Below are 27,967 nucleotides of genomic sequence, written 5' to 3' on the forward strand. Positions count from 1 at the left end.
TAAAATGATCTAGAAGGTTTTGGAAAACATACTTAGAAGACATTAGCACAACATGATTTTTCATCTCAATTAAGTGAAGGGGTCTGTTTGCAAACCAGCAATAGTTCTATTTCTAGACTTTAGTTTTGCCACAATTCAGAGACAGATTGGAAAACAAGACATATGCTCAACAAGAATAGAGCAGAATTAGCATTTGAAAGGATGCAATTGGTGAAATCAAATAAATAAATCCAAACAAGGTCATTACACTAGTAAATACATGCAAGTACGATACATACCTAAAAATCTGTGGAAAAAATAAAGACATGGATAGTAAAGAAATCAAAATCGTTTCATTTTCAAAATCTTGGTAGAAGAACTTTCTAATAAAATCGCTAGAATATTTAGCCATATTTCTATATGTAACATATAATACAGGTAAGATACATCTCATACGAAATGAAGAACTACAAAGGATAGATACGTTAAAAAGCTTCTCGCCAAAACCGCACCGAACGATCCATTCCACAAGTAATGAATGCTGATTCACTAGGGGAATGCTCTAACCACCTTGGAGCACCGTTGTGGCCAGACTGCCACCTTGATGATATTTCACCAGTAAGAGCATCCCATGCCACAATCTGGTGAATATAAATAAATATAATATATATGTATGTATGTATGTATGTATGTATGTATGTATGTATATCAATAATTCTCAGCCATAAAACAAATATAAAATCTCCGCAATGCAACAAAATTATAAATTTCAGCATTATAAAAATATATATCTACATTTTTGTTTTGGTACACGCTTAGATAATTTTGTCACATACTATCTTTTCTTGTTAATTTTTTGACAAAAAATCTCAGCATGTAACAAATAATAATGAGTGTCAGCATGTTTAAAGACAATGGGAACAAAACTATCGCCAGAGTATCAGCAAACAACGCCAAGAACTCACCTCGCTACTAATTTCATCGGTGCAGAGAACAAATTCTTCGGTATGACTGAAAATGGCCTTTAGAATAAACAAAAGCATTAGAACACTCAAAATAGTATCAGTTCTTTTGAAAATAAATATCATCCCAAAACAATATTCACCTGGCAATGCAATTGGATATGCTGGGCCCCCAAATACTGCTTCACTTGCTTACCATTCCCTACATCCCAAAGACGCACCGCAGAATCTTTTCCACATGAAAGAATATACCTGTACATGTCAAGAGTAACAATGTTGCACAGGACTCATTAAGAGAAAATTTGAACTTTGAAAGGCTCTTCTAAAAATTGCATTACATGCATACATGGTGCTCAATGAAACATTATGATGTCAACATTCATTTGAAAAAGCTTGAATAAGGCGATCAGAGAATCTCGAACTTTGTTCAAATCAGAGTTTGTTTGAGACATATAAGCTTTTCTTCTAGAAAGTGACAAATATAAAAAGAGCACCATTTATAACCATCAACCTCTCTCTTATTAGTGGCCCATTCTTAGAAATCACTTAAGCAAAGGGCATTTCATGGCCCAAACCTTTCTTAATGAAGTAGACAAAGACAAACGTGGTTACCTTTGATCTTTGGTAAAACGAGCACTTGTTGCTTCAGAGGAGCCATGTGCCAATTCAATAGCTCGGACACAAGATCCAGAAACACCGTCCCATATACGAATACCTCCATCTTTGCTTGCTGTGACATACATTCCTCCAGTAGCAGAATAGCGAACCTGTATAGTTTTAAGATAATCCCTCAGCATTTTTTCCTTGATATTCCAACATCAAAACCAGATGTCAATTCAAATACTCATCCACTCTCAATAGACACTGGGTTTTCATCCAACTAAAGTTCATACATTAAAAAAATATATGTTGCCTATATAAAAGAAGGTTTATTTGGAAATTTTAGATATCAATTTCCTAAAGCATTAATGAATATGTTTTCAAGATAAGCATAAAGTAAAAACTTATTTAGGTCTTTTTATACCAAATACTGTAAAGTTAAGCACATTATATTTAGACAGTCAAAATGGTATATTGAGAAAGAAAAAACAACCCCCTAATTTTTCCAAATTTGAGCTATAACCCTCTTTTCCCTTCAAATTCAGAGATAAACCTTGAAGGCTAGCATAGGTTTACAAAACAAAATCAGTGCTGTGTCCACTTTCCTATAGCAGATCTGTATACATTGAGATATCAACATCTCCATATATTTTTACGTTGAAGGCTAGGATGAAAAATGCAAAAGAATGAGGTTTACAGTTCTAATTTCTGATATAAACCAAGGATTATGCATCTTTCAAAATCAAGTCTAATCCATTCACCATATCTAAGCATGATTACACTTACCTGAAGTAAAAGACAAAACAAGAACAGTGATACCTGATTAATTGCGTCATTTATTTGCCCCTCCTGAATAGATGAGGACAGATAGCATTGAAAGGTATTAACATCATAGAGATGAGGGACAGGATGATCAGTGCCTGCAATATACAATATGTCAAGAACCAGAATTTGCATCACTTATGCATAATACTCTATTGATTAGAAAAGGTAGTGCCGTTCATTTTTTTACTGTATCATTTAAGGGATTGATCAAAGAGATGGAGAATGGGTTATTTTCAGGGATAATTGGAGGCTGCTATTTCTGCGTACACTACTTACATGACTTTAGAAATCCAACGTAAAAGTGTTCACGGAGTTTTATGCCAACAATATCTGATTACTAAGATTCACAATGTCATCAAACGTTTAGTTGAAGCATTCTCCATTCAATATAGACCAATAATTTTTGTTGTCTTCTGATATACCATACACCTCTACTAGAATATAGATCCACAGATGTATAATCTTATACAAAATATCGTGAACAAGATAGAGGTATAAAGAGTTTTACTGCACCTTAATTTGGCTTACATGTTTAGTTTGTTATGTCAACTATATCTAATAATAGAATACTAGAATATAGATCCATGGGTGTATAATCTTATACACAATATTGCGACAAGATAGAACTATAAAGAGTTTTACTGCACCTTAATTTGTCTTACATGTTTAGTTAGTGTCTGTATCTAATAGTAGAATACTAGAATGAAGATCCATAGATGTATAATCTTATACATAATATTGCAACCAAGATAGAACTATAAAGTGTTGAGAATCAATCTCAACTCATGTGAACATGTGCTTATGAAGAAAAGCACAATGTGTGAAAAAGTGTGTGAGCACACTTTATTGTAATCATAGTTCTAGCCATACGTCTCAAACGTGTCATACTCATACGTGAATATTCGTATCATACTCCTACGTGAAATGGCTCCAAGTATGATTGGAATCCATTCGTCTATATTTTTTTTTATTACTCTAAATTTTATTTTTAAATATGAAAAATAAAAAATAATCAAGATTTTTATAGACAAATCGGGAATCAGAAATTAGAAATTAGAATTGATGGAAGATTGCGCCCTGTTCGTTTCGTCCTTCACAGAAAGCTGATTCTCACGATTTTCTCCTCACTACTCACTCAGAGCTCTCAATTCTCTACACTCAACTCTCAGTTACGATTCACGAACACTCAGAGCTCTCGATTCTCAACACTCGACTCTCAGTTCAGATTCACGAACACTCAGAGCTCTCGACTCTCAGACTCTCAGTCTTGTCACACCTCACAACCCGTCAGAAAAAACCCCCCAAAAAAAAAACGAATATCGGGTATCATACACGTACGTTTGCAAACATTCGCGTACATCCAGTAAATTGGACGTACACGAATATTAGGAACTATGATTGTAATCCATGTGAAGACCTAGATTGTAATATTCAGTTAGTTGTCAAGTGTAATGTGGTCAAACAACTCGAGTGGATATCTATAAGTAGACTCCACCAACCACATTTAATGCGGCAGTCCCTTGAGGACTTCTATATAAAACACCCTTGGCCCATTGTGTTCAGTTGATAATCTTTAGCTGATTAACGTAGTTTTCTCTTCCGTGCATAAGTTGTGATCCCCCTACTATGTATTTTATTATTTCTGGCTATTTTCTCTTATTCCTTCTGTTGCTCACACCCCCACTCTCACACATGCACTACGATTCTGCATACCCCAACTCTACAAGAGTTAGATTCTTTATGCAAAGAGTATTACTGCACCTTAATTTGTCTTACATATTTAGTTTGTTATGGTACTAGCATGGTCAATGGATACAAACCAGCAAGTAAGAAATCTCCACAAGGATGAAAAGCAACTGAACGAACATTGTGTGTGTCCTGAAAACATCCGAACCAAAATATTATGACGATGGAACTTTTTTAGAGTATTGAAAATCCTGGTGTATGATACCTGTATAACACGAAACGCCCGCTTAGCAGCTGTTTTGGCAAAGTCAAAAAACCTGCAAATGTTATTTGGACCTTAGATATAAAAAGATTGATCACATCTGATTATAAAAACTAGAAAAAACCCATAGTCCATGTGGTTGTGTGAGATGCTGAAGGTAATAGTTATTAAAAGCTTCCTCATGCAGCATTGTATAACAGAATTACTTTAATATGGGATAGTAAGCCTTACATCTAGGTAAAATGGGATATAAACCGTAGAAATAGGATTTGCATCCCATGGTTGAAATTCATATTGTAGCACCACAATACATACTTGATTGTCCGATCTTTTGCTCCAGATATTAATACAGCAGATTGAGGATGAAAATCCAGATCATTAATTGGCTGCAGAGAAGCATGTGTGTTCAGGAACAAATCAAATGCAGCTCTTATTGTCTGGATTCTTACTCACTAATCATTGCATACATATACTGAGTAACGATGGGGATACCTGCATATGGTCGTAGAAGGTTCGGATCACTGGCCGAACAGGCCCTTCTCGTGCTCCATTATCTGTCATCAACATTTGCCGAATTTTGTCGACCTAAACCTTGAATAAATACACTCTGTCAAGAGGCTTACCTCATTCATAACATTGTCAAAAACATAAAGTATCATTGCAGGGCATGATTATCCAAGCAGGAATTTATCTGGTATATCCTCCCATACATCAGGCATGTCCAAATTAGTTTTTTAGTGTTCAACCTCCAAATGTATACTCTTTAATACAAACCATCACTTTAAGAAAGAACATGCATGCTAGTTTTACAGAATTTTTCTCCTGCATTAATTGTGCACTTATAGTAACTTGGTATGCGCTCCACTTGGACACCCAACTGCATATTCTTCCTTCTAAAATATCACACCTCAAACAGTTTAATGGACATGTCTGCACTTCCTGTCGCAATAAATCGGCCATCTGGACTAAAGCGAGCACACCTTGCCACATTCTACAAAATAAAGGAAATTCAATTAAGCATCATAGTGCGACACTTGTCCATCCTTATCATTATTATGATTAAGGTGGCTTGTCATAATAAGAACATTCAAAGAACCATTAGATCATTAGGAACAAATCACCTTATGCTCTGAAATGTGACGTGTATCATGCTTTGGAAAAGTCTTTGGAAGGCCTTTTGGTTGTGCTGAACTGCCCCAACACCAATCAGCCACAATAGACAGTACAACACTCAGCATAGCTGCAGAAGTTTCTCAAACAAGAACTGCTTTGAATGTTTATGCACCTGAAGTCTAATGAATTCAGTGGGAGAATAGGCAATGGTCCATATGAGTAAGTAGTGCCCCCACTTGTTGCTAGATCAATTCCAGCTGTTGAAATAAAACCTCTAGGATTCTCATCTCTATCTGCTGACATCCCCTGCCATAGAGCGTAAATTTGAAAATAAACAAGAGTTTGTACCTCCCCTTCCTGAGAAAAAATCTGTGGTTCCCACAAATTTCAAATCCCCAAAAAAATGTATTTATAAACAATACAAGACCAGAACATTACAACACCATCATTACAGGCAGCTCTCTTATTTATGCTACATACATGGATAGCATATATTGCATCTTTCCTACTTGGCTTAACCTAGAAAATCCACATTCTTTTTGGCATCCAAAACATTGTTAAGGTCTACTATTGCAGAAATATTCTATACATAAACAATTTATCTCTACATTGTTCTTCCCTCTGCAAATGCTTTCATAAATTTGCAATATCCTTATCTACCCAATATATTGTAAACCCTGTGATAATGGCCTTTCAATGACAGTGACAAGATCTTGGTCCTTAGGACCGGGCTCTATGTGCACAAAAAATTGCTGGTCTTTTGTAAACCCTTTGCATGTCCTGATCGGGATCCCATTTGTGTAGCCCTTGATTGACTTATGGCATGATTAGGAGTGATGGGCTAAAGAAAGTTGTGCTTGTTTTTTGGTGATGAGCTTGTGTAGTTGTATTGCTGTCATTCAACAACTTCTCCCAACATTTCTTGAGTTCTAGCAAGAAATGCTCCAGGCACTGTTGGTCCTCATTGGAGAAGTTGTTGAAGGGCAGCTATACTACAATCACACAAGCTCAACAACAAAGAGCAGTTGCAACTTTCTTTAGGTTCATCACTCCTACTCTTGCTACAAGTAAATCAAGGAGTACACAAATGATCCTCATATTCCATTGGTTCTTCGAGAGACTGAGAGAAAGAAGAAAGAAATAAGAGATTACATCTTGAGTGTTTTCTCATCTTTGAGAACAAATCAGAATAAAATAAATATTACACAGTAAATATAAAAGTAAATAAGAGAGAAAGAAAGAAAGATATATTGATGCTTTTTAAGAGGCCAAAATGGCCTATAAGACCAAATAAGCGATTACATATTAAGCGTTATCTCATCTTTGAGAACAACAAATCAAATTAAATAAAGGTTACTAAGTAAAAAAAAGTAAATAAGATAAAAAGAAACTAAAGAATCTTGTTATCGGTACATGTAAGATTCTCAAGTCAGATATATTATAATTGTTACTGGATGATGAATCCATCCTCCAATGTGTGTAAAACATGAATCTTACAATGGGTCATCTTCTTACCAAGTGATATTTTGGGGCTGATCCATGTTATCTCGTTTTCCGAGTTAATAATATCAGTTTGGATCACTCTATTCTTTTCCACTTTGATCATGTTTAGATGGGAACAACCCAATCTATATTGGAATGGGCAGTTATGCTTATGCCATGTGACAAGAACCATTGTTGCATTTCAGCATACCAACAATGAACGTCTCCATGTTCAACAAGTTATCTTGATGACATAAGTGCTAACCTTGAGTACCTTCCTTTAGGGAGCTCCCAAAGCCATTGGATATAGGTCACCGATCGGAATAATGTGTCGATGATTATAGGGGTTGCCCTCATCTCTACCCGGATTATATCATGGGGCCGATGCTTTGCTCCTTATAATGCAGACTATCATTGAGACTAAAGGTCTCTCTAAATCATTCCAATTATTTCCCATGTTTCTACTCCATACATAAGAGTTGGTATCACAAGTGTATTAAACAAACATAATTTAGTTCATGGCTCTCATGGCTCTTGGAACTGCAAATGTGCCCATTGTCTTTCAAGAACATCAAGGGCTGCATATCCACAAGAAAGTCGGGCACAAGCAACCAACTCTAACGAGATCCTAGGCCCTTTAAATGTTACTTCTAGGTATGTGTAGGAGGGTTAGTATGCCACCTTTTCCTCTCTCAAGAAGAATTCTGGCTCCGATCTTGTTACCCATGCTTGAGTAGCGTTAAACACCATCGCTCTAGTTTTATCCAAGTTCATTGACAAACCTTTGCCTATACAAATTACTCTCTATAGTTCCTCCAGAGAGTCAAAAATCAGCCCAACATCATCAGAATATAGTAATATTTGGATAGCTTTACCTGTTAAGCATGCTCTTGAACCCCCGAATCTCTCTATGTAATGTGATACCTCATCTATATAGAGACTGAAGAGAGAGGGTGATAGTGGGCATCCTTGTTTTACTCCAATTTTGCTAGCCACAGCCTCTAGCAAACCATTTGTCGTTGCATCAGCCGAGCACGCAGCACAATGTTAAAGGCTTTCAGGAAATTCACAAAGCAGCAATAAATCCTCTTATTATGGGCTCTGCCCTCCTTGATAAGGGCTTGGAGGGTCAATATGTGATCCAAAGTTGTGAACCCCTTTCAAAAGCCTGCCTGTCCAGCTGAACAGCAACCATTTCATTCTGCCCATATATTTAATTCTAACTCTAGGATCGAGCCATATAGTTTAGCCAAAAAATGGGCAATCATGATTGTCCTATAGATGCTCAGTATCATGGGGTCTCCACTCATGAGGATTGGCACAAAGGTATGCCCTATCCATCTAGTGGGGAAACCTTCGTCATCTTTGTTGTTGCTTTCATCAAGTTTAGCCTCAGTAGAGGTGGGTAGTGGCACTGGGTGGACACACCTAGCTGTTGGGAATAAAGGGCCATTGTGCCTTTTATTAGTGCACGAGTGTGAACGCACTCATAGCACACTTTTGAGTTGTATATACATAATATCTAAAAACCAAAAAAGAGGTACACTCTTTTGTACCCAAGACAGCGTGCATCTCTCTCTCTCACTCAGACTCTCTCCCTCTCTGTTTTTGACCTAAACCCTAATCCTCGTGCTGCCTTCAAACTGGTATCAGAGCCAGGTTTAGGGTTTTATGCAGAGAAAAGATTAGGATTTTTTGCAGGCAGAGCAGAGATTAGGGTTTTCTGCAAAGCAGAGTTTAGGGTTTCTGCAAAGCAAGTCACGTTTTCTGCAGTGCAGGTTTGGTCCTCCGTTTGGGCTAAAATCATGACTAGCAGCAGTGAAAGTAGCCACCTTATGCACATCAAGAAGCTTGAGGGTGCACATAACTTTGCGGTTTGGAAAAAGCAGTGCTACAACATCCTGCTGCAAAAGAAGCATGCAAAGCCTATAAAAGACAAAGGTGTAAAGCCTATAGATATGAACGAAGATGATTGGCAAGAGTTGAATGAGCTTGCACGCTCGACTATTGAGTTGTCGATTTCTGATGCCTTGCTTTTTAATATTGAAGGTTTGGACTCCGCCTATTCTATATGGATTAGACTAGAGGAACTGTATGCCCAAAAGACAGCAGCTAGCAAAGTTTATTGGCTTAAGAAACTTATGGATTTGCGTATGACAGAGGGCACACCCATGTCAACTCACCTGAGTGAGTTCAATTCCATTTTCAGCCAGTTGATTGCCTTGAAATTCATCATTGATGATGAGTTTAAGGCCACGTTTTTACTTTGCACCTTGCCAGAAAGTTGGGATACTTTCAGGACTGCTATGAGCAATTCAAATGCGATGCTTTTTTATGCCGATGTAGAGAGTTCTCTACTCATGGAAGAGATGAGTCGGCAAAATAATGCATCCAATAAGTCCTCTAGTGCGTTGCATATGAGGGGTAGGTCACAACAAAGAGGCAAATTTGATAGTTATGGCCGTAGTATATCACGTGGTAAAGATGTAGAATGCCATCACTGTGGCAAAAAGGGTCACTTTAAACGTGATTGTTTCAAATGGAAGAAAGAGAAAGGAAAGGGCAAGAAGATAGATGATTTCATAGAAGAAAAGAGAGATATTCAACCGAGGAAAGGCAATACTAAAAGTGAAGAGGTGAATGTAGTCACTCATGATAGTGATAGTGGAAATGATGTACTCTTTGTTTCATCATGCCATAGAGAACATGCTTTACTTGCAGATACGGATGGTGACATGCACACTTGGATACTCGATTCCGGTGCTTCTTTTCATGTCACCCCTCATCGTGAGTGGTTTTCAGATTACATAGGGGGTCGACATGGTGTTGTCCATCTTGGGGACAACTATGCATGTGAAATTGCAGGTATTGGCACTGTGCAATTACAGTTTCAGCATGGTTCTGCTTTCACACTTCAGCATGTACGGCATGTACCTCAGCTCAAGAAGAGCTTGATTAGCACAGGACAGCTAGATGATGATGGATTTCACACAACCTTTGGTGATGGGAAATGGAAGATTTGCAAGGGATCTAGAGTTATTGCCAAGGGTAGTAAAAGTGATACTTTGTATCCTCTCCATGTATCTAGTGTGAGTGACCATGTTGTTGCCATAACCGAGCAGCCTAGTGTTTCTTTGTGGCATGGCCGGTTGGGACACATGAGTGAAACTGGTATGAAAGTACTTTCTCGTTTGGGTTACTTGCCGTGTCTTCGTTATCCTGATTTTGAACATTGTGATCATTGCATTTATGGTAAACATGTACAAACATCTCATAAAAAGTCTCTTTCGCTGAAGTCGTCCCCGCTTGAGTTAGTACATTCAGATGTATGTTAGATGCCAGGGCTATCATTAGGGGGAAAGAAATACTTAGTCACTTTTGTCGATGATGCTACACGGAAGGTATGGGTTTACCCTATTCGTAGCAAGGATGAAGTGCTTGTTGTATGTATGGCTGGACTAGCCGCAACACAGGTGTCTATCCGACACTTCTCCAAAGGGGTGGTAGGGATAGGATGTTAATACACGCGTATGATAATTATACTTAAGCACAGACGAAGACAAGATCAATAAGCATAAGCAAAACTATATTAATTCTTCGTCACTTCATTACAAAACATCGGATCCTTTTATAGGCATCCGGCCAGATTACAATCGGTGCTCGATAGGCAACCGTTAACCGAAACCGAATCGGTTCGGATCCGGATCGGTTACAACTACCGGATCCGTCCCTCCTAATAATTCTATTCCTATTTCTATATTTATCCGATCCGACCTTGCTTTCCCATTTGCCTTCTCTGACCGGCCAACACATGGCACGCCCGTGGGAAAGTGCATTGCACTTCGAACCCACAGCCGGCTTCAGTCTTCCTCCAAATTATCCAGCAAACTCCGCTCAGAGGTTTCAAGTGTTGCCTGTGCCGTCTCCGACTTCCGATTGGATTGGCTGCCTTTTCGCATCTTGCTGCTCCGACTCTACTTGTACCGGTGGTACCGGTGTTTCTTCTGTATCCTGTCCGGGTCTGTCCTGCTCTACCTCCGTTCCGTTCCCGGTATCGCTTTCTCCGGTTTCCACTGGTTGTGTCCTTTCCTCCCCGGATTCGGTACTTCCCTGTCTCCTCTCTGCATCATCCCCGGCATCAACCTGTTCTTGCTCCGGAAGTTCTTCCTCGGGTAATTCTTGTCGGGGTGCGTTGTCGGTTGGGTCCTCTTCAGCCGGTCGCTCGCCCTCACTGATGGAGATCGGCGTTGTGTGTCCCTCGGCTTCCTGTCGCAGTCGGTCCTTCTCGTACCCTTCCAATTCTAGTTGGGTTTCGAGCTGCCCGTCATCCAACCTCTCTACTAACCCTCGGATTTCCTTGAGATGCTCTTCTGCTAGAGCATAGAAATCCTCCGACAGTTCTTCCCGGATGTTGACGATACTTTCTTCGTCCATTTTATAGAACCCATCTCCGGTTTTCCTCCGATTTTCTGCATCAGCTCGGAGTGTCTGCAGTTCAGCTGCCTGTTGTGCCCATTCCCTCCAGAGCTTCTCCGTGCTTTCATTTATGCTTGCCTGAGCTCGGGTACTCCAACTTGACATGATGAACTTAATTCGGCCAACCCCTGCTTTAGCCTGTTCCGAAGCTGCTTGTTTTTCCTTCCTTATCCGTTTGATGATGTCAGCCATTAACTGAGCTTGAGCTTCAGAGTCGGCTTTTTGCTTGTCACAGGTACTCCGCCATTTGTTAATTTCGAAAGTCGACTTCACTTTTTCCTCGTTCCTGCTCGTTGTCAGCTCCCCTACTTTCTGCCGAAGTACTTCCATCTCCTTTCTTTGTTCCGACGTCAAGGTCTTCTCCGCCGATACTTCCTCCCTTGCTTTGGACAATTCCAAGCGGTTTTCCTTGAGCTGCTCTTTCAGCTTCTCTATCTGTCGGTCGTACGTTGCTGCCTGATTCTTGATGTCCGACGTGGCCTGTTTATAATCCTTACATAGTCGGTCGAATTCCTCCGTCTTCTGTTTTAGGCGTCGGTTCGCCTGATCTCGCAACCGATCATCCCGGTCCTTTTGTTGTCGGAGTTCCTCTCGCAACCGCTCGATTTCCTGCTCCATTCGTCGGCGCAGCCTATCTTTTTCCTTTTGCAGCTTCCCGTTTTCTTCTTGTAGTCGGTCATTGGTGGCTTTGCTTCGGCGAAGGCCTTCCTCCATTCGCCGTCTGTCGTCTTCTACCAACTTCCGCTGCTCCCTTTCGTTATCTCTCAATGCCTCCTGAGCCTGTAATTCTTCTTTCAAAGTTGCTATTAACTTCTCGGTCTCAGGGCCGGTTTGCAAGGCCTTCTCCGTTTCTGGTTCGGCTTGCTTTTCTGATGTCCCGACCGGCTCGGTGCCATCTTGTGCTTGTCGGCTGCCTTCTTTTGCCTTTGCTAGCTCTTCTTGCAGCTCATGTAATTGTGCCCGGAGCATGACCATATCCTTAGTCGTCGTCCTAGTCACTTGTTTCCTTTGCTCCTCCTCTTTCTCCATCTGGTCTGCCACTCCCGACAACTGCCCTGACAACCACCTTAGCCATTGTGCCTTTGTTCTGCCTTCGTTGGTGTGAGCAGGCGTGCCTAGCTCCGGCTGTTTTTCCGGCTGTTTCTCCGGCCTCTTCTCTTGCTCCGGCGCTTGTTCCTTTCTTTGTTCTTCGAACTCCGCCGTCGGTTCCGGTACTGCCGTCTTTGGTGCAGACGGACCTTCATCCTGTGTCGCTTCTGTTCCAGTTACTGGAGGCGGTTCTTTCGCCCGTTGCTGAGTTCCGTCCGCTGTTGGGGTCGGTCTTGTCGCCCGTTTCTCCTTTCCTCGCCTGGTTGGTAGTATTAACATCGGTTCGGATGAGCCTTCCTCTGTTTCAGCGTCCTCCGTCGGTGCGACTATCGGTACCGGTTCTGATTCGAGCGTTACTGGTTCGGTGTCGGTTTGCCTCTTGCTGGTCTTCTTCGCCAGCTTCTCCTTGCCTTTTTCCGCCTCTTTCTTCTTCGTGGCCGTTTGCTGTTGCTGTTTCCTTGGCTGCCGTGATGGGCCTTCCTCCCGTTGCTGTCGGGAGGAGTCTTCTTCCCACGGTTGTCGAAATGATCCTTCTTCCCGCGGCTGTCGGGATGATCCTTCCTCCCGCGGCTGTCGGGATGATCCTTCTTCCCGTGGCGCTTCTTCTTCCTGTGTCCATCCTGGAGTGTGTTTCTCTAGGATTCGTCGGCGCTTCATGGTTGGCTTCGGCGTAGTCTCCTGCCGACTTCTTTTCTTGTGCTTGATGGGGGACGCCGGTGGGACCAACACGGTTAACCATTGGGATATTCCGGCCCATGGCTTCTTCCCTTCCACCAAGTGCTTGATCGCCTCTTTCAGTCCTTCGGTAATGAAGTGGAGCCAGTCCACCTGCAGGCCTTCGTATGTCGCGATGACGATCGCTGCTCGGTATTTGGCTATGGCTGGCGGACGAGGGTTCACGAACCCATACTCCATTAGGGCGCGGGCCACCTCTCCGAACAGCAGGTTCTCTCCGCCCTGTGTGCGATACGCCTTGCTGCTGAGGGAATATTTGCCGAAATACTCGAAGAATATTTGGCTCGAGGGTAGCTCTATTGTCTGAAGTCCGCCCTCCGCAATCCCAGTGAGTGCTTGTACCGCTCCTTCGGTGACTTCTGCCAGGTCCACTGCTGTTGCGGAGGGCTCTGGTTCCTTGTGTGGCGGAGCGTCGGCGACCCGCAGCAGCCCTCCTAATCCGTTCTCCATCAGCCATTGTCGCGCTCCTTCCGACAGTGCCATCGCTTCTTCTTCCTCTGCTGCTGCCTGTGGTCTGAGGTCGGGGTGTGGGTGTTCTGCGCGTCGGATCTCGCTGTCTTGAGCCTGCGTTTGCTTGTGGGAAAATTCGTAAAAAGTGAACCCTTCTCCGGTTCTTCCTTTATATAGTGGCGTTTCCCTCGAGCCGCCTTTTCCTGTTTTTCGCGCGTGCGTATCTTCTGCCATAATTAGCATGTCACTCTTTAATTTTGGCGTCTGCACGTCCTCTGCCTCGAATAGCATGTCCTATTTTTGGCGCCTGCGCATGCTCTGTCATGAATAGCATGCCTGTCCTTTGCTGCCGCGTGTCATGCTTGCGCTTCTTTGCCGCGTGTGTCGAATCTCCTACGTGTCTGTCATTATGACTCCTTGATTGCCGCGCGTGTTGAATCTTGTACATCGGCCCCCCACGTTCTGTGCTTTAAATAGCTCGTGCACCCGTGTGACGGTTGTAACCACTTCCTTCATCATTACCTTGATTTTCTTGATCCTCTCTTTTATTGCTTTTCTGAATTATGATTTGCTTTTTCTTTTTTCTTTTTTTTTCACCCATGTGCCGCATCATTGTTCGGTTCCCCCCGATGTGTTCGGGTCGGTGCGTACTGTTGTCGGTTCCTCGTTGTTCCGCCTCGGTGTCGGCTCCTCGCCATTCAGGATGTCCGGGTCTTGCTTGAAGGGGTTAGCTGGCATGTGCCCCTTATACGGTTTTAGGCGAAACCCATTCGCCCATTTGCCCACAACTTCTCCTGCCAACGTCCCGAGCTGGTAAGACCCATTGTACTCCTTTATGATCCAGAATGGTCCGGTCCATCGAAATCGCAATTTCCCCAGCATGTTCCCCATCCGTGTCTGGAACAGCAATACTGGTTACCCCGCCGGTGTCGGTCTACGAAGGCTTTCCTCCGACTTTGCTCTAGTTCTAGCTGTAGCAGGCTGGCTATTCGATTTTCTTCCAGTTCCAACAGCATCGCCAGCCGGATTCGTTCGGATTCCTTCTCGCTTAGCCGCTCCTTAACCTGTATTCTTAAGCTAGGAATTTGGAATTCTACTGGCATGACTGCTTCCAAGCCGAATGCCAATCGGAACGGGGTCGTCCGGATGCTAGTCTTGTACGCCGTTCGGTACGCCCACAGCACGCTCTGCAACTTCGTGTCCCAGTCGGTCCGGTTCTCATTGACGATTTTTCTAAGGATGTTCTGTAGCGTTTTGTTCGTTGATTCCGCTAATCCGTTGGCTTGAGGGTAGTAGGGAGTGCTTCGTTTGTGTACTACCGCATAGAATGATGTCAAACTTTCCACCACCTGCCCGAGGAAATGTCCTCCCTGGTCACTGATCAGCTCGATCGGGCATCCGTACCGACACCATATGCATTCGTATAAGAATTTGGCCGTGGACGCCGCCGTGTTGTCCCGTAGTGCCTTTGCTTCTACCCATTTGGTGCAGTAGTCGGTAGCCACTATTATATACCGATTTCCGGTCCGCATTGCCGGTGGCTTGAAGGGACCGACAAAGTCCAAGCCCCACTTTTGGAATGGTTCTAAGGGCAAGACCGGGTGATGTGGCATCCGGGCCTGCTCCGTGGGTTGGCCCAGTCGTTGACACAGGTCGCATTCCCTGCTATACTTAACGGCATCTCTCATGGTAGTCGGCCACCATAGTCCGCTCTGCCATATCTTCCGGGCTGTTGTTTCGCCGGCATAATGCCCGCCTGCAATTCCACAGTGGGCTTCCCTCAGGATCAGATCCTTTTCATCGCTCCGCACTGCTCGCCTCCGCAACAGCAATGGACCTGGCAGAAGTCACCGAAGGAGCGGTACAAGCACTCACCGGGATTGCGGAGGGCGGACTTCAGACAATAGAGCTACCCTCGAGCCAAATATTCTTCGAGTATTTCGGCAAATATTCCCTCAGCAGCAAGGCGTATCGCACACAGGGCGGAGAGAACCTGCTGTTCGGAGAGGTGGCCCGCGCCCTAATGGAGTATGGGTTCGTGAACCCTCGTCCGCCAGCCATAGCCAAATACCGAGCAGCGATCGTCATCGCGACATACGAAGGCCTGCAGGTGGACTGGCTCCACTTCATTACCGAAGGACTGAAAGAGGCGATCAAGCACTTGGTGGAAGGGAAGAAGCCATGGGCCGGAATATCCCAATGGTTAACCGTGTTGGTCCCACCGGCGTCCCCCATCAAGCACAAGAAAAGAAGTCGGCAGGAGACTACGCCGAAGCCAACCATGAAGCGCCGACGAATCCTAGAGAAACACACTCCAGGATGGACACAGGAAGAAGAAGCGCCACGGGAAGAAGGATCATCCCGACAGCCGCGGGAGGAAGGATCATCCCGACAGCCGCGGGAAGAAGGATCATTTCGACAACCGTGGGAAGAAGACTCCTCCCGACAGCAACGGGAGGAAGGCCCATCACGGCAGCCAAGGAAACAGCAACAGCAAACGGCCACGAAGAAGAAAGAGGCGGAAAAAGGCAAGGAGAAGCTGGCGAAGAAGACCAGCAAGAGGCAAACCGACACCGAACCAGTAACGCTCGAATCAGAACCGGTACCGATAGTCGCACCGACGGAGGACGCTGAAACAGAGGAAGGCTCATCCGAACCGATGTTAATACTACCAACCAGGCGAGGAAAGGAGAAACGGGCGACAAGACCGACCCCAACAGCGGACGGAACTCAGCAACGGGCGAAAGAACCGCCTCCAGTAACTGGAACAGAAGCGACACAGGATGAAGGTCCGTCTGCACCAAAGACGGCAGTACCGGAACCGACGGCGGAGTTCGAAGAACAAAGAAAGGAACAAGCGCCGGAGCAAGAGAAGAGGCCGGAGAAACAGCCGGAAAAACAGCCGGAGCTAGGCACGCCTGCTCACACCAACGAAGGCAGAACAAAGGCACAATGGCTAAGGTGGTTGTCAGGGCAGTTGTCGGGAGTGGCAGACCAGATGGAGAAAGAGGAGGAGCAAAGGAAACAAGTGACTAGGACGACGACTAAGGATATGGTCATGCTCCGGGCACAATTACATGAGCTGCAAGAAGAGCTAGCAAAGGCAAAAGAAGGCAGCCGACAAGCACAAGATGGCACCGAGCCGGTCGGGACATCAGAAAAGCAAGCCGAACCAGAAACGGAGAAGGCCTTGCAAACCGGCCCTGAGACCGAGAAGTTAATAGCAACTTTGAAAGAAGAATTACAGGCTCAGGAGGCATTGAGAGATAACGAAAGGGAGCAGCGGAAGTTGGTAGAAGACGACAGACGGCGAATGGAGGAAGGCCTTCGCCGAAGCAAAGCCACCAATGACCGACTACAAGAAGAAAACGGGAAGCTGCAAAAGGAAAAAGATAGGCTGCGCCGACGAATGGAGCAGGAAATCGAGCGGTTGCGAGAGGAACTCCGACAACAAAAGGACCGAGATGATCGGTTGCGAGATCAGGCGAACCGACGCCTAAAACAGAAGACGGAGGAATTCGACCGACTATGTAAGGATTATAAACAGGCCACGTCGGACATCAAGAATCAGGCAGCAACGTACGACCGACAGATAGAGAAGCTGAAAGAGCAGCTCAAGGAAAACCGCTTGGAATTGTCCACAGCAAGGGAGGAAGTATCGGCGGAGAAGACCTTGACGTCGGAACAAAGAAAGGAGATGGAAGTACTTCGGCAGAAAGTAGGGGAGCTGACAACGAGCAGGAACGAGGAAAAAGTGAAGTCGACTTTCGAAATTAACAAATGGCGGAGTACCTGTGACAAGCAAAAAGCCGACTCTGAAGCTCAAGCTCAGTTAATGGCCGACATCATCAAACGGATAAGGAAGGAAAAACAAGCAGCTTCGGAACAGGCTAAAGCAGGGGTTGGCCGAATTATGTATGGCTGGACTAGCCGCAACACAGGTGTCTATCCGACACTTCTCCAAAGGGGTGGTAGGGATAGGATGTTAATACACGCGTATGATAATTATACTTAAGCACAGACGAAGACAAGATCAATAAGCATAAGCAAAACTATATTAATTCTTCGTCACTTCATTACAAAACATCGGATCCTTTTATAGGCATCCGGCCAGATTACAATCGGTGCTCGATAGGCAACCGTTAACCGAAACCGAATCGGTTCGGATCCGGATCGGTTACAACTACCGGAGCCGTCCCTCCTAATAATTCTATTCCTATTTCTATATTTATCCGATCCGACCTTGCTTTCCCATTTGCCTTCTCTGACCGGCCAACAGTGCTCGACAAATTTTGAACATTTTTGGCATTAGTTGAGAATCAAATTGATAAGACACTTAAGTGTCTTCGCTCTGACAATGGTGGGGAATATGCGTCCAAGGCTTTTCAAGCATTTTGTGACAGCAAAGGGATAAAGAGGGAACTCACTGCCCCTTATAATCCACCCCAAAATGGAGTTGCAGATAGTATGAATCAGACTATTCAAGATAAGGTCCGTACTTTGCTGTCTCATGCTGCATTACCCCATGGTTTTTGGGCAGAGGCTGTTATGACAGCTGTTCACTTGATTAATCGGTCACCTAAAAGGTCTTTGGGAGGGGGAATACCCCAAGAAGCGTGGTCGGGCAAGCCACCTTCATATGCTCACTTGAGAGTGTTTGGCTGTGAGGCTTTTGTGCACATTCGTAAAGAACAACGCAACAAACTTGAGCCAAAGTCCTGCAAATGTATTTTCCTAGGATACGGTGACAAGGGTGAAATGGGGTATAGATTGTGGGATCCCGAGAAAAGAAAAATAGTACGCAGCAATGATGTTATCTTCCGGGAAAATCGCATGCATAAACAACCCGAAAAGACTGAGGAAGTACGTAGGGTTGTATTCCGAGAAGAAATACCTTTTAGACAGGAAAATGTGCCCGCTGTACAGCAGCAAACACCTGCTGTAAAATTACCTGCAAATGCAGAAAATGAGGTTGGAAATGATCCAGTCTTTGCCAATAATGATGAGCCACCAAATGTGCAGGAACAGCTAGAACAGCAAGCTGTGAATGCTGATTTGCAGGCTAAAATGCCTGGACTGCAAATTGACAATGATGATTTGCAGGCTCAACAGCTACCAAACAATGAGCATTGGGTTAGGAGATCGTCTAGAGTTACTAGACAGCCTGACAGATTTGTTCCTGATGCAAACAACGTGGCTGACTATGTCATGGTAACTGATTGTGGCGAACCGACTTGCTTCAAGGAAGCAATGGACAGACAGGACAATAAGAAATGGTATAAAGCCATGTTGTCAGAGATGGAATCTCTTGAGAAAAATGATACTTGGGATTTGGTGCAATTGCCTAAAGGGCAGAAAACACTTCCATGCAAATGGGTTTATAAAATGAAGGTCATTTCTGATTCCTCGCCAAAGTACAAAGCAAGATTGGTTGCAAAAGGATACACGCAGGAATATGGAGTTGATTTTGATGAGATCTTTTCGCCTGTAGTCAAGATGACTACATTAAGAATCATTTTGGGCTTAGTTGCAGCTGAAGATATGGAGCTCATACAAATGGATGTGAAGACCGCCTTTTTACATGGCGATCTGCATGAAGACATATATATGCAGCAGCCTGAAGGTTTTGTCACTAAAGGCAAAGAGAAGATGGTTTGTAAGCTCAAAAGGAGTTTGTATGGGTTGAAACAAGCACCAAGAGAATGGTATCATAAATTTGATGCATTTATGCAGTCTCAAGGTTTTCGTGGAAGTCAAGTGGACCATTGCTTGTACACCAAGAAGGCAGGAGATGGCAGCCTGATTATCTTGGTTTTGTATGTTGATGATATGTTGATTGCTGGCAAGGATGTTCATGCCTTGAATTCATTGAAGCAAAGCCTTCATGGCAGCTTTGATATGAAGGATCTTGGTGTTGCAAATCACATCCTTGGCATGCGAATACTCCGAAACCGATCGAAAGGGGTACTCTTTCTATCTCAGCAGGAGTATATCTCTAAGGTTTTGCAGTGTTTCAATATGGAGGGGGGGAAACAATTGGGGTTTCATTGCCTCCATATTTGAAATTCAGTGCAGAAGACAGCCCTACATCTGATGATGAGAAGGCTGAAATGGCTAAGGTTCCATATGCTTCTGCCGTTGGCAGTTTGATATATGCGATGGTTGCTACACGCCCTGATATTGCCTTTGCAGTGGGAGTGGTTAGTAGGTATATGGCAAATCCCGGCAAAAAGCATTGGGAAGCGGTGAAAGGTATTATGAGATACATCAAAGGCACAAAGGACTTGTGTATTTGCTTTGGAAAGCAAAAGGCATCTGTCGTTGGTTTTACGGATGCGGACTATGCTGGTCACGCAGACTGCAGGAAGTCTACTTCTGGGTATGTGTTTACTTTCACAGGAGGAGCGGTCTCTTGGATCTCCAGACTACAGAAATGTGTTGCATTGTCTACTACAGAGGCAGAGTATGTTGCTGCCACTGAGGCATGCAAAGAGGCTTTATGGCTTTCATATCTAGTGAGAGATCTTGGCATTACAGAGTTACCTATTCTTCATTGTGACAACCAGAGTGCTATCATGCTAGCTCGAAATCCCGTCTTTCATGCAAAGACGAAGCACATAGAGGTGAAGTATCACTTCATCAGAGATGTACTTGACAGCAAGAACATTGAGCTTGTCAAAGTACATACAAATAATAATCCTGCAGATCTTCTCACGAAGGGTCTTCCAGCTGAGCGATTTGCTCATTGCCGACAGATGATGGGAGTTGGATAGATGTATGTATGTAGTTCAGCTTTGTACATACTTGGACTTAGCTGACTTTTTTTTTGTTTTTTTTTCTTCTCACGGCACATTGCCTTTAGGTGGGAGGTTGTTGGGAATAAAGGGCCATCGTGCCTTTTATTAGTGCATGAGTGTGAACGCACTCGTAGCACACTTTTGAGTTGTATATACATAATATCTAAAAACCAAAAAAGAGGTACACTCTTTTGTACCCAAGACAGCGTGCATCTCTCTCTCTCACTCAGACTCTCTCCCTCTCTGTTTTTTACCTAAACCCTAATCCTCGTGCTGCCTTCACTAGCTTTATTAAAGATGTGTGCTAGCAACGGGAGCAAGATGTCATGGGCATAGATAAAGTGCTCACCAAGAAATCCATCATGAGCCTGGGCCTTCCCAAATTATAACCTATCAATGGCATTTCTTACATTTTGTGGAGTAAAAAAGGTGGATTCATGTGAGTGTGAGCCATGTGGGTGGGGAAGTCAAGGTTGTCCCGGGATATCATATAGTACCCTTGCATATTCATGCAACACCTGAGGTGAGGTCAGTTGTGTGGTAGGTTTCTCTCATTAAACATTTTTCATGCTCTTTTACTTCCTTGTCCTAAAAACAAGCAATACAAATGATCTTCGAATTTAGCTAAATACAATTTCTTCCTCGGGAGGCATTGGAAGGTTGCTCTTGCTTGTTTGTGCGTATAAATACCTTGAGTTACTTCGTGTTGCAAGCATCTCCTTTAACTATTTTGTATGACTCTACATATGCATGATTTGCTGCCAAGGCAATAGGTCTACAAGATATAGTGAACTTTCTTACTTCAAGTATAAGAGATGGAGATCCCATTAGGTAATCAATTGTGCTTGCACCTCCTTTCAGGTTCCAACATGTCAAAGCATCTGATCCAGGCCATTGTGAGAATCCATTATATCTCATTAATCCATGTGCACTTCCCAAGGCTAGAAGGTGTTTGCCATATTTTGTTACTCCATTCGTATCTTGAGATTGTCGCTTTAGACCAACCTACTCTACCGTAACTTCTCCATAAACATCCTCGTTGGTGACAAGCATACTTGTTTGTTGATCCTTAGTTCGTGCATTGAGGCCTCCTAATAGTATTAGGTCCCCCATAGTAGTGGATCATATGATATCATCATATAGTGGTAGATATGGTGATTCACCGAGAGGTGCAAACCTTGAGTATGCAAGTGGAAAGTAGCAAATGGCAATATATAGTTCCCTAAGATCCCCTCTTTTGATTCGTATCCACATATAACACACATAAACATCCTTATGTATAATATGCACTCTATCATGGAGCTCCGTTTTGTACATTATGGATCCTTGTAATGCTTCCTAGTGTCCATGGTTGAGGACAACATACGAACTCCCATCTATATCCTTGTACATCATGGAGTCTACTAGACATGCATTGATGGATCTTTGTGTTCTTGAAGGTATCTTCAAAAGACCCAACATTTTTCCGTGGTTGGGGACGACATATGGACTCCCATCTATATCCTTGCATCATGGAGTTTACTAGCCATGCATTAATGGGTCTTTGTATATATAGCAATATCTGTGTTCTTGAAGGTATCTTCAGAATATCCAACATTTGTTAGTAGAGAACCATTGCAATTCCATATAGTCATGTGTAGGTCTCATAGGCCAAACATCATCACGTGGCTCATTTTTCTGTAATAATGACCTTACAATCTCTAAATTCAGCCCATTTTCCTTCCTTTCTTGCGCTAGCACTCATGGCATGTTTTCTTTGTGTTGTGCCACTTAAGCTAGAGTGAGATCGTCATCTAAATATATTTTGTCACTCTTGAGTGCCCTTCTTTTAGATAAGAAAGTTTTTTTCTTTCCCATACCCATTAAGCAGATGATAAGGGCTTCACCTATAGGCTCATCTCTTCCCACCCTCCACGTTGAAGCAAATGGAATATCTAATGCCCCACATCTTTGTTCCGAGATTCTTGGCATCTTCTTGTGGCTTACTTTTTCGGCCCAACTAACCACTCGTACATGTAGCGCATGAACTGTCCTCTTGGCTTCTTCTTCTAATGTAGCATTTATTTCCATCTTATCCATTGATGTTCCTTTTAGCTTTTTCACTACCGTTATCCAGGGTGCATTTGCTTTAATTTCTTGTTGAGCATGCTCAGCTTGAGCTTTCGCATCTTTGGCCATCTCTGCCCATGTTTACATTTCCTTATTTACATTGGCTTTAATTATGGACATGCATTTTTCCTCTACTTCTTGTCCTTTCTCTAAATCAACTTTTATAACTACTAATTCAACCTTATTTGAGGATATTCCATCATTAAAGTATTGTGTCACATCATCCTTGAGCTCTAAGTTTGATTTCATGACAAGGCTTGAGATGTCTTTCTTATCTCTTCTAATAACTCAACCTTGAGAGAGGCATAAAACTCTGTTTTCAGTTTCACTATCTCCTCGTAATGCTCTTTCCATATCATCTATGATAAGATTGATCTCTTGCATAATCAAATGGTGTAATAGATCATGTTTCCCCCCTTCGACATTGAACAGAAAACTTGCATTTTGGGTGCCTTGCACGCCCTTCTAGTGCTACTCATGGTGCTTCCATATTGTCCTTTTCTTCTACAGTATCTTCTTGGGGTCTTCCCTGGATCTGGGCAATCTTTGTGTGTGTTGAGATCCATATCTTCATTTGCTGTCTATTCAGAATCCATGGTGTCCTATAGTTAGAACAGCAGGTATAGGGTATGGCCCCAGAAATGCAAAGGGCAGAGGGAACAGTGTAGTAACTAGGAACACAGGCAAAGAGGACACAGAGATTAGTCACGACATTGTAGACTGTGCAGAGTATCAAACTTCACAAAAAACGCAGAGGATCAGATTACAAAGGCCAATATTAACCCATGGGACTTCAGTACACAAGTTTTCTTGATCACTTTACTAGTTTAAACTGTAGAACCATGGACAATTACTTATGTGACTATCTTGAGCTATATTCTAATATTTCTCGCTTTCTCTCACCTTCAATCACATTCTAATCACCATCAATCCCAGCTACTTAGATTAGAGCATAAACTAAATGTTATGGCTTCCCTACTTATATAATCAAAATCAATTCTACATAAATATTTTTATATCAAGATACTCTAAAGAAATCTTCTCTCATCAAAGGGTGATGGGCAAACCTACCAATGAACTCTAGCAGCAAAAGGTGAAAGGCATTTCACAGTATTATGCAAACAAGTCATGCACAAGAAGATGAGATTCTTTGCCATGCTAAGAGCCAAACAGCAAGTATTACACAAATGACACACATACCATGATGATGAGATTCCTAGTCATGACTCATGACATGAGCCAAACAGCAATTATGTTGTCCAATATTTATGATATTCATTTTTAAAATTAATATTGCAGATCTCATAGAGGCTAAATATGATTCAAAAACACAAGTTCTTTCTTCAAAAAACATATTCCTTCTTTCCAAAGTAATGGATTATATTACGAGACAGAAAACAGAAAAATAAACTTGTATATGCCTTACCTTAAAAACAAGGTCTAGAAGCTTGTTTGTTGGCACTTCCACATTAAGTGGTGTCATTGTCGCCGTAGCAACTGCTGTGGCGGCCTATTAGTTAAAACAACGCAACACTAGGTTTTATAGTGTCAACACAAACACGCTATAAATTAACATATTATAGTACACTTGCTTGAGCTGAAGACGAAATGATAATACAGATAAAATCCAAACAGACTCATCCACCTGAAAAAACAATATAATTTAAATGATCTTTATGAAAAATAGCATGAATTGCTTCATAAAACTCATCACATTGACACTAATTTATAGGGCGAGATGAGGGATTTATTAAGCCCCATCTCGAACTGCCTACTTCCGCCAGCATAAACCTATTATTTCTTTCTTTATTAATGAGGAAATTAATTGCACGTATACTTTTACTCGCAGTAGTAAGGTGCCAAAATGAGAGTGGGGTTTGTCGCACATGAAATGCTCTAACAAAGTAGTGGCAGGTCCAGAGAATCAAATGAAATGAATGTTGGAATAAAGTGAATCTAGATAGACAAAAACAAGCACAGAGAGAAGCGAGAGATTAGTTTTGGGGCTGTCACCCTCCAATAATAGTTCACCGAAGTCACACATATGTCATCAGGATTAAAGTTGCAAATTCAGTCAGGATTGTGGCCCAAGCTTGCTACCATAACCTAAGCTTTGGCAGCATAGAGGTTGATTTTTCCCACAATACATAATGGTGGTTGGCATCTCTTTCAAAGAGAAAGAGACTGAAATGACTTGTTTAAGGGTCATCAAGAAATGTGTTAACATCAAAACAACTGTAAGTAGCAACTATATGAAGCTATGAAAAATGGGTTAATCAATTAATCAAATATTGAAGCAGAAAGAAGAAAGAAAGAAAGAATGCTATTTTAACATCTTTTAAGTTGCAAAAATTGCCTATAAGACCCAACAAAAGATTACATCTTTAAATGTTTTCTTGTCTTTGAGAACAACAAACTAAACTAAATACATATAGCTAAACTTTATCTTAGCACCCTAAGTTTAGTAACTTAGATAGACTGAAACTTTTGCCTTTGAAAAATCTCCAACATGGGCAATTCCAAGATGGAGTGATCTTCGAAGCAAGGGAAGCACCTTCAGTGCCAAGTGATAATGTCCTTCATTTGTCGATGACAAGAGTGATAGGCCATGGCTCTGATGCTTGTGGCCTATGTGCATAGCACGTTCTTATTGTAACCCACTTTCAACTGTCTTGGTCAAGACCCCGAATGTGTAATCCTTACTTTGACTTGTAGCAAAAGAAGTTGTAACGGAGCTAAAGAAAGTCATGATTGTTCTTTGTTGATGAGTTGTTGTTGCATTTTTGTCCTTCAACCACTTCTTTCTATGTCTCTTGAGTTCTTTCAAGAACAGTCCTAAGCACCGTTCATCACCTTACATATGGGCCAAAGCCTTGATTGAAGAGGCTGAGGTAACTCCTGTCTTAGTTCATAAAAACAACACAATGGCAAGCCTAGTGTTCTTCCAATTCCACCCTTCGATGGCACAATTGGCAGATAGTGGGCCATCCTCCTACAAAGAGATGTTACGGAGTTGATCTCTGTTCTTTCAAATTATCCAATTTAATGACATTGGCTCGTATAACTTTATTTTTTTCCACTTTTCTCATGTTCAGGTGTGGCCAATTCAAGCTATATTGGAATGGGGATAGTGCATTAATAGTTATGCCATGCAATTGGAACCAGTCTTGCATTTTGGCATACTAATGAAAATCTTCTCCATGTTCAGCAAGCTGTTTTGATGATATAAGTGGCAATCTTGATTACCTTTGCTTAGGGAGCTCCCAAAAAAATTGGGCACCGATCACTGAACGGAATAATGAGTCGGTCACTATTTGGGCTGCACCCATCTCTGCTTGGATTATACCATGGGGCACCAAAGTTTTGGCCCTTATCATGCAAGCAAACATCAAGACTAAAGGTCTCACCAAATATGTCCAGTTATGTGCCCTATGCAAGTTCAGTGCCCAACATTCTATTCCATAGAGAAGATTGTGTTAAAATTGTATTGACTACAATTTAGCTCATGGTTATTGGAACTGGGTATGTTGGGCATTGTCTTTCAAGGGCAGCAAGGGCTGCATATCCACAAGAAAGTCAAGCACAAGCAGCCTTCTCTGGGAGAATCAAGGCGTTGTGGATATTAGTATTATCCAAAGAGTCAGAGATCACTGCAATGTCATGGCATATTGATAGTATTTGTATGGAACCACTATTAAGCATAACCTTGAACCATCCAATCTATCTATGTAATTAGATATCTCATCTAAATAAAGACGGGAGAGAGAGGGATTCTAAACCTTGTACATATTTGTTGTGCAACAGATTGGCAATTTGATGCATAGCCCTCTTGGCCATCAACTTTTGGGCTTTAACCATATCAGTAAATATCATGCAAAATCTCAAACCTACTCCAACATGGTCTAAGAGCTTTTCATATGTTTGAATTCTTTTTAAAGGGGCAGTCAGCATGTAGAATGATTGGTTTGAAGATTCAGTATTAGAGGGGAATTGTTCTTTACCATCTACTAAAATTTCTATCCTTGTATGAAGTAATGAAAATTATGAGAAAATAATACTAGAAGAAAGTTCATGTATTTTGGATTATTGTTTCTTTATGAATATTTCCAACTAGCAAGTTTGAAACAATTCTTGTTTTCTCCTGAGCACTAAGTTAGAATGAAAAATAGCAAGGTCATAACCTATTCAGCTGAGGTTCCAATTCAGGCATGAAATAATAGGAAATTACAAGAAAATTACACAATGGTTCCGTTTACAAATATTTCCGACCATAAAAATTCAAAATTTTGATCAGCGTTTTAGCGCAGGCCACTTTATTGTGAACACTGTACAACTTAGAATAAATACGAATTCAGTTGCTAGCCTATTCAAAATGAAAGCCCTAAAATTCACTCAACATGACAGCCTATTGAGAATATAAACGTTAAATATCACTCAACCTATTCAGAATGAGAACCCTAAAAAATCATTCAAGACATAAACAACACTGAAATTTAACCCAAATCAAAATGTGACATCTAAATTACTCAACTTCATACCCTAGTTTAAAAATCAAGCCCGAAAGAATCACTCAAGTTTACAAGCTATTCAAAAGATAGTTAAGACCTAAAATTTTATCTAAACAAAATAGTACATCCAGAATGCAAAACCTGCGATGAATCATCCTAAATAATAACCTAATCATAATCAAAACCCTAAAAGAATCAATTTTACCAAATTTGAAAAACTTTCCCAATATATTGGATACCTGTTTATGCCCATGAAATGCAGGAAAAAAATGTAACATTGTAAAGATAATAATATCTAATTTCTTTGGGGGGAAGGCTTGTAAATAGCTGTCATTTCTAAAAAAACGCTATATCAATTATGTGAAAAAGAAACCCAAAACCAATCAATGACAACTTTTTTCTAAAACACAAATCTTTTTTTTTTCGCTTATAAATCTAACTGAGCTAAGTTATCATCAGAGGAAACTTGTAGATAACTGTGATTGTTAAAGAAATGAAAAAGACATATTGATATATACCAAGTATGGGAAATTTAAAAATAATAATAATAATAAATGAAGAAAAAATATCCTTCCATTTTTTTCTTTTGCATGCAAAAGTATACCTGAGTGAAGTTATGGTCACGAAGATGGGAAACAATGAGAGCATTGACATGGCGCTGCAGTTGGGCATCGTGAAGAGCTTGGTCCACAGACATGCTTCTTGTCGCTGTCTGTCTCTCCTCGAAAACAAACCCGTGTTCGCGCTCCTTTGCTGCTGCTGCTGCTGCTTGGTTTCTGTTTTTCCAAAGGTTCTGTTTCGCCTGTTTTTGAGAGCGAGCGAGTCCCAAGTTTTCTTATTACGAGTTCAGGCTTCAGCTCCTCCTCTTGTGAAGGAACTAATTATGACTATGGT

The 27,967-nt window shown here is 42.0% G+C and overlaps 1 protein-coding gene across 1 annotated transcript; it reads right to left on the bottom strand.

The window, feature by feature from the left end:
- Positions 1–198: 198 nt before the first annotated feature.
- Positions 199–27,877, bottom strand: LOC147868614 (Transducin/WD40 repeat-like superfamily protein). Its single transcript, XM_087321449.1, has 14 exons — positions 27,678–27,877; positions 23,992–24,075; positions 5,600–5,733; positions 5,436–5,505; positions 5,222–5,305; positions 4,807–4,899; positions 4,630–4,700; positions 4,318–4,369; positions 4,187–4,244; positions 2,361–2,461; positions 1,554–1,708; positions 1,085–1,193; positions 945–1,001; positions 199–620 (listed from the first exon to the last, which is right to left on the bottom strand). Exons 1-14 carry the CDS (start codon positions 27,768–27,770, stop codon positions 465–467), a joined length of 1,317 nt encoding a protein of 438 aa, XP_087177575.1. The 5' UTR covers positions 27,771–27,877; the 3' UTR covers positions 199–464.
- Positions 27,878–27,967: the final 90 nt, after the last annotated feature.

The sequence above is a fragment of the Azolla caroliniana genome, unplaced genomic scaffold, assembly GCF_043228905.1.
Source record: "Azolla caroliniana isolate FFs.n. ecotype wild unplaced genomic scaffold, voAzoCaro1.0.p SCAF_1, whole genome shotgun sequence".
In the NCBI taxonomy this organism is placed as follows: Eukaryota; Viridiplantae; Streptophyta; class Polypodiopsida; order Salviniales; family Salviniaceae; genus Azolla; species Azolla caroliniana.